The sequence below is a fragment of the Pseudorca crassidens genome, chromosome 5 (genome assembly GCF_039906515.1).
Source record: "Pseudorca crassidens isolate mPseCra1 chromosome 5, mPseCra1.hap1, whole genome shotgun sequence".
Taxonomy (NCBI): Eukaryota; Metazoa; Chordata; class Mammalia; order Artiodactyla; family Delphinidae; genus Pseudorca; species Pseudorca crassidens.
The window spans coordinates 69,403,454-69,410,412 of record NC_090300.1 but is presented as its reverse complement, the minus strand read 5'-3'; the positions used below and the strand labels follow the sequence as shown (position 1 = coordinate 69,410,412).

At 49.0% G+C, this 6,959-nt stretch overlaps 1 protein-coding gene across 1 annotated transcript; it reads right to left on the bottom strand.

Annotated features, from left to right (window-relative positions):
- RTP1 (receptor transporter protein 1) lies at positions 1 to 4,066 on the bottom strand. Its single transcript, XM_067737246.1, has 2 exons — positions 3,767 to 4,066; positions 1 to 1,954 (listed from the first exon to the last, which is right to left on the bottom strand). Exons 1-2 carry the CDS (start codon positions 4,036 to 4,038, stop codon positions 1,435 to 1,437), a joined length of 792 nt encoding a protein of 263 aa, XP_067593347.1. The 5' UTR covers positions 4,039 to 4,066; the 3' UTR covers positions 1 to 1,434.
- Positions 4,067 to 6,959: the final 2,893 nt, after the last annotated feature.

Sequence of the window (6,959 nt, the reverse complement as noted above, 5' to 3'; positions counted from 1 at the left end):
CCCATCTTTATTAAAGTACCGTGTCTTTATATAAGTGGCCCTCCTCCCTCCACCACTACAGATGGTGGGTGGTGACTTCCCATTAGAAAGGGGAGCAGTGGGGGAAGGAGAAGGAGTCAAGTTATTAACAAAGGTGGGGTGGACGAGGACCCTCAAAGGTACAGGGTAGCGTCCCACTTCCTGCTTTCTGCCTCCCTTCCCCAAATCACAGTCTGTACCCCTCCCATCAGAAAGTCTCCTCTCCTCCCTTTCTACACCATATGGCATCCCATTTGAAGGCGATTAGGATTCTCCCACCTATCTATGCACTTCTCTAGGGCAAAACACTTCCCATCTTTCATGCTCCCTCTCTTACTAATGGGCCCCCATCCCTGTGGTTCTAGGTGGACCGCTGATCTTTGGTGAGCGGGCCCATGCCTGGCCCATATGAGAAAGCCTCTCAACGAGGGTTTCAGCAAATAGCTCAAGAAGCCAGGCCCCTCTTCCGGTACTCTGACCATCAGAACCACTGAGAATCAGTCCGACTTGGTTCCTGAACTCTGAAGACTCTTCATTGTAATGGAGAGTCATTATATTTGTTTCCTAGGGATTTTGTGCTTTGCTTCTAACATCCTACCTTCTGAACCTCTCCTAAATTCTCTGATGGTTCACGTGCAGTGGGTGGGGAGCCTAGCTCTATGGGACTCCGCCCCAAGCACCATCTGGGCACCAGACAGGCCCCAGAATCCACCCTGAGTGGAGGGAAGCCGGAAACTGGGAGTGTGGAAAACAGAAACGAGGGACCCCGCGTACCCAGGAACAAAGGGGCAGCCTAGCGCCTCCACCTCTCTCCCTTCGAGAGGAACCTCTGCTGTGTGCATGGAGATAGAGCTATGGATGAGACCCATACACCAGGCAGAGGCTAATGTAAAGCTGCAGCTCTGGATGTGGGCAATAACGGAGGGTAGGGCTGGGGTTAATGAGAAAGCAAGGAGGAGCTCATTGCTGTGGAAAGGCCCCTTGAGATCACACCTAGCCCTGTAATTTTCAAACTTTTTAAACGCAGTTGGACCTTTTTCATACAAAACTCTTAAATAAACTCCATCTAACATGGAGCTGCTCTAGAGGAGGAGGTAGGAGTTGGGGATGGGCGGTTTGACCATGATGGGAAACGCACTCACTCACCCCTTCCAAATCCAAAAGCCCCGAGGCACCTATGCAGAACGTGGGGGTCCTGGGCCTCACTTTGAAAAGCCAATGATCTAGCCCAAACCCTTACTTTTATAGATAGAAAAGCAGGGTGATTTGTCCTGGGTCCCCACTGAGTCAGTGGTGGCACCGGCTCTAGAACTTATCCCCACTCCCAACCCAGGTCTCTCTTCACCCCCTCCCACCAGTTGGCTGGCCTCTCAGGCCTTGGGCCCCTAGCATCTGCCTGGGCCCAACAAGGGAATCTTAGACGGAGCTGTGGAAGGAGAACTGCAGATAGATGATCAGCAACAGGACCGTGGCCCAAAACAAGCACCAGGGGATGGAGCAGAAATTGCAGCCAGAACCCGCCTCGGCCTGCGGCTTGGTGGGGCTGGGAGCCCGGGAGAAGGTGTAGGTTGTCGCCTCCTCCTCCAGCAGCTTCTCGCTGGGCTTCCAGTGCACGATGCCCTCCTGGCAGGCCTCGCAGAACTCTCCGCGGTGCCGCCGGTTGTCTTGGCGGCTGGCCATGTGGATGCGGTACTGGCCGTTTCTCTCCTCATAGCACTGCTCGCGCAGGCTGGTGATGAGGTTGTCCACCAGGCTCTCGATGTTCTCCTCCAGCATGCTCGACTCGTCCAGCCGCGCCGTGCCGCACTTGTAGCACAGCTGCTTGAAGACGCGCATGCGCACCGAGCCTGCCTGCTGGGCGCGGTCCAGGTACATGTGGAAGAGGATGACCACGTGGGGCGACTGCCAGGTGTGCCAGCACCAGGAGCAGTGGAACCTGTGGAGACGAGGAGAGGCAGGAGGAGAGGACGGAGTGGAGGAGGTGGAAACAGATCCAGGAACGAGGTAAGGGGCAGTAGGCAGAGCCTGGAGGTAGAGGTGTTGTGTTTACGGCCCCCTGGGTTCACTAGCTTTCCCCAGGTGGCTTCCCAGCCCGCCCCCTTGTGTGCTCTGCTAGGAGCAGAGTAGGCGCCTCAGGAGGCAGCTGGCATCCAGCAGCGCTCTGCCATCACTGGGCCCCCCTCTGCGCTCTGCAGAAGCCTCAGTGCCCTCCATTTCAGTGCCCTTCAGGCCTTGCCTCTGGGCCTTTGGCTCTGGGCACCTTTCCTCATCTGTAAAACGTGCACGTTGCACTAAGAGTCCTTCCTGCTCAAATATCCTTTGAGTCTGATAGCAGGGATGGCCCGCACCACAGGGAAAACACAAGCTCCATCCACACACTCTTACCTGTCAACACTGACTATGAACTGGCTAGACCCAAATCCAGAGAAAATGACACCGTTGTCAATTCTCAGCCTCTGGGCCGGTGCCAGGGTTAATGTGTCTGAAGGCCTGGAAGTGGAGGCAGTTCACGCCCAGAGTGAGCTAACTGGGGCCAGCTGGGGTTCTCAGGTCACCAGCCAGGTCGGGAGGATGCACAAGCCCTCCCCACTCAGCCCCACAAGCCTTTCAGGTGTTTGAGAAGCTCCTGGGCCCTGACAGCGAGTGTCCGGTCCCTTGCATCCCTCCCATCAGCTGGTTAAGGAACTCCACATTTCCATTCTCATCTCTTCTCGTTTACTCACACCCTTTGGGGACTGTTTCCCCTCTCCCAAACTAGACTACAAAACTTGGAATGGAAAATGTCAAAACTGGAGGGAGCTTAGAAATCACCTAATTAACCCTTTGTTTTACTCTGAGGCAAAGAGAGTAAGAAAGCTGTATACACAGTGAGTTAGAGGCAGAGCCAGTATCCGACACCTAACAGGTACCCAGTAGATGTTTCTTGAATTGAATAAATTGAACTAGGGAAGGAAGGAAGGCCTTGCTTCTGACCCCCAGGCTGCACCATTCAACCTCCGAATCTTATGTCCCAGAGGTAAGTCTTTACATAATCCACCCACGGACAAGAGTGCTCGAAAGTCATCTCAGACATTATTGTGCATATGAATCACCTAGGGACCTTGCTGAAATGCAGATTCCGATTCAGCAGGTCTAGAATGGGGCCGAAGATGCTGCATCTTTAACAAGTTCCAGGTGATGCTACTGCTGCTGGTCCATGAACCAAGAGGCAAGGATCTATGCTAACCCCTCCTTCCACAAGTGGGGAAAGTGAGGTCCAAGAAGGAAACTGAATTTCTCAAAGGTCATACAGAGTAGAGCTAGTTTCCAGCACACCTCAGGTGTTCAATATTTTATATTAAGTCAAGCTGACTTAAATAGATTGAAACTGAACTGTTCCAGGACCAGAACATAGGCCTCTTGACCCACAAGCCCCCCCCCTTCTCTTGGCTTTCAATTGTGTTAAGAGGTTATTAAAATATAAAAGTATGTAAAATACCAGTGTTTAGAACTAATAAATATATTCCACCTCTTTTTCCAGAAGGGGAGACTATGACTCAGAGAGGGAAAGTTACCAGGTGCTCAGCGGAAGAGCTGGAATCAAACTTAGGTGTCCCAACTCCCAGTAGCTGCTCTTTCTCTGCCTCCCAGTCTGCACTGGGCCAACAGTGAGACTGACCCCTAGCACCTGGGTTCCCCATGTTTCTGTCTTTTCTTGGAAGGTGTCCCAGGGGCTGCCTGCAGGGGTCCTACTTCCTGGGCTACTCACCTGCCTGAGGCATGCAACTCCAGGTACTGCTTCCAGCCTGGGGCTAGCACATTGTGCTTGAGGTTGGGATCGATGATGAGGTCCCAGCTGTCAGCCGGCTTTGCCGCCTCCATCTTCTCGTAGAAGATTTTCTTCCATTCACCTGTGGTCACACTTTTACACATGGTCTCGTCAGTGGCAAGGGAGGGCAATCTCCACTTGAGTGAGAACACGGGAAGTGAGGGCAGGTGCAAGGCAGGGCAGCGCAGTCTCCACGGTCTAAAAATCCTCATCCGTAGGACCGGGAGGAAGCAGGACCCAGCTCCCTCCTTTGTCCGCAGTGGAACCTGTTTCCACGGCAACCAGGCAGGGAGTCAGGAGACAGAGGTTGGGAAGGAGGGAGCCTCTGAAGGGGTGTTTCAGGGCCCCCAAACTGAGGCTGAAGAGGCAGGGTTTGTGGATCTAAGTGACCCTAGACAGGGTGGGGGGCCTGAAAGGAGGCTGAGCTTCAGACCGTCTCACTCTGGCCTGCCAAGGGCATGCACGAGGACCTGGGAACCGGCTCAGCTTTACCTTGCTGCCCCTGGAGGTACCATCAGCATCATCTGGCTGCTATGGTAACCATGATGCCTTAGGGAACCAAAGAGAAATAAGGGATGGGAAGATGTAGACCTGTTAATAGATGCAGCAATGATAATAAACCCTCTTTCTGCACCCCCACCCATCTTGTGACCAGCACTTTGCCATTTACGAAAACTACTGGAGGTCTCTTGACCCACAATTGTTATTGCCACTGTACAGATCAGGAGACTGGGACTCACCTAGCTTATAAATGGCAGAGCTTGTAGCCAAATCCAAGCTATTGAGCCCCTACCGATTCATTACTGCATTTGTGTCAAACATACCCATGTGCCAGGCTCCATATATGCCAGAGGGTTGTAACTGGGCATGTACCCAGTAGCCAGAGTGCAATAGGATCCATGCTGTGACAGCCATGGATAAGAGCAGCCACCTGTGCACAAAGGTGGGAGCCATTGCATCAGCCTGGAAGGAATAGAAAAGATCATTTTCAACTTGATTATAGAAGAGGAACATGCTATCCATAGGAAAAACAACCTTTAGTACTGGTGCCCCTTTAGCTATTTTTAAATTATTTTTCCTTTATAAAAGTCATACAGGTTTATTATAGAAAACTTGGAAAATATAGGTAAAATAAGGCAAAAGTAAGACTCTTCTTAATACCCATGCTCAAGATAGTCGCTGTTAATATTATGATGTACACACCCTGCCTGCTATTTTCCGTACATGTATGTGTGTATATATATATGTGCGTATGCATGTATGTGTATATATACACACACATTCTACATAGTACACTGTGATCTATTTTTTTTTAAATAACAATATATCACAAATACTTTTCTAGATCATTTTCTAGGTCTAGGTCATTAATATTATTCCAGCTTGGAGGCTGCCTATATGCTGTCATATGGTTGGGCATAATTTATTTAGGCAACCTTCTATTTGGGAGCATTCATTTTTTTCAATCTCTCACAGTTACACTCTTGCTTCCTATTTGAGTAAAACTTACTGCTGAAGCTCATGGACCTGCATTTCAGGCATCAGAGATGACGCTTTCCGCAGCTGGAAAACACACTCCTGACTCTACTCCCTGCAGAAGCTTGGTGCGGCTAGCGGAATCTGAGCAGCCTCTTCAAACAGTATTAACTCGTAGACAGCCTACAGATTCTGAAGTTTAGGGATGAAAAGGAAGGGCCTAAATCTCCCATCTGATTCTGAAGACTGTCTTCCAAGTTCTCCTGCTGCCTCTGCATGAATGCTTCATGCCTTAGCGTCCTTTATTTTAGCCTCAGTTTATTCAGATTGGCAATGGGATAAAAAAAGAGGCAGTGTCTCTAGTTAAGAGCAGGACCTCTGGAATTACTTGCATGGGTTTTTTTTTTTTTTTTTTTTGGAATGCTCTTATATCCTCATAGGTAGCTATTCTAATATATTTAATACGTATCACTTCAAAATGTATGTTGATGTTTTATGTGAATATATTTTTAATTTGCATAGTAACAGCGATCACTGTATAGCACTTACTATGTATCAGGCATTTTTCTAAGTGCTTTATACATATTAATTGAGTTCATCTTAATAATAATCTCTATACATAGGTAATATCAGCAGCAGCTCCATTTTGCAAATACGTAAGATAAAGCAGAGAGATTAGATAACTTGCCCAAGATTCAACAGCTAATAATGAATGGAACTGGGATTTGAGCCTAAATGATTGTTTCCAAAGCCCCAGCTTAATCACTACACTGCTCAGCACAGAACATCAAAACAAAACATTTGCTAAATAAATGTGTCTTTCTACCTTCTCATCACTGGATATGGTCATTCCAGACTCAGAGAATTGAAATTCATGTCCTTTCGGCAAATAGTTCAGTAGGCCAGCCTGAGGCCATAGCCCCTGGATAGAGAAGTGAGTGTATTTAACCCCCCAGGTTCCCTGTTATCACACGTCTCCTTTTCTGCTGAGCTTCATGGAGCAAGTGTCCACAGACCCCTGATACCCAGTGTAAAGATTTTAGAGCTGAAAGAGATATTCAGCTTGAAATCTTCCCAAAGGAAATACAGTGCAGAAAGCCATCTCTAGGAGCACCATTCCTGTGAAGCCGTAATCATTTGACGACAGGCACCCAGGTTCAGTGGAGAGAACACTGAACTGGAAGGCAGGATATGTCAATATACATCCCAGCCCTGCTACTGGCTGGCTTTGTGACCATGGACAAGTCACTTCTCTTGGCCTCAGTTTGTTCATTTGTTCGATGAAGAATTAGACCAGATGGCAAGGCTGAGGTCCCCTCTGGCTGTAGCCACATATGAATTCAAAGAGCTTTATACTTAGAAACCTGAATCCTTGGAGGGCAGGAGGGCAGATGGAGGCCACTGGATGGAAGAGGGATGCTTCTAATGAGGCATTGCAGGTAGTGCCTGGAGTCAGGGTCTGTCTCCTTGGGGGCTGCTACATAGTTGAAGATCTCTGTGGAGGTGTCACTCCACTGGCTTTGTACTGGACACAGTAAGGACAGAAAATGAATCGGAGCCACTGAACGTTCACACTAGAAGGGATTTTAAAGTTCATTAAACTTTTTATCCTTCAAGTCAGTATTCTTGCTTCTGAATTAAGGCAATCAATACTCAG

Bases quoted from the DNA above. Each gene is read 5' to 3' on its own strand.
- RTP1 (XM_067737246.1), bottom strand. From the start codon at position 4,038: ATGAGGATTTTTAGACCGTGGAGACTGCGCTGCCCTGCCTTGCACCTG. The intron at 1,955-3,766 runs GTGAGTAGCCCA...TCGTCTCCACAG, and splicing joins GAGTTGCATGCCTCAGGCAG to GTTCCACTGCTCCTGGTGCT.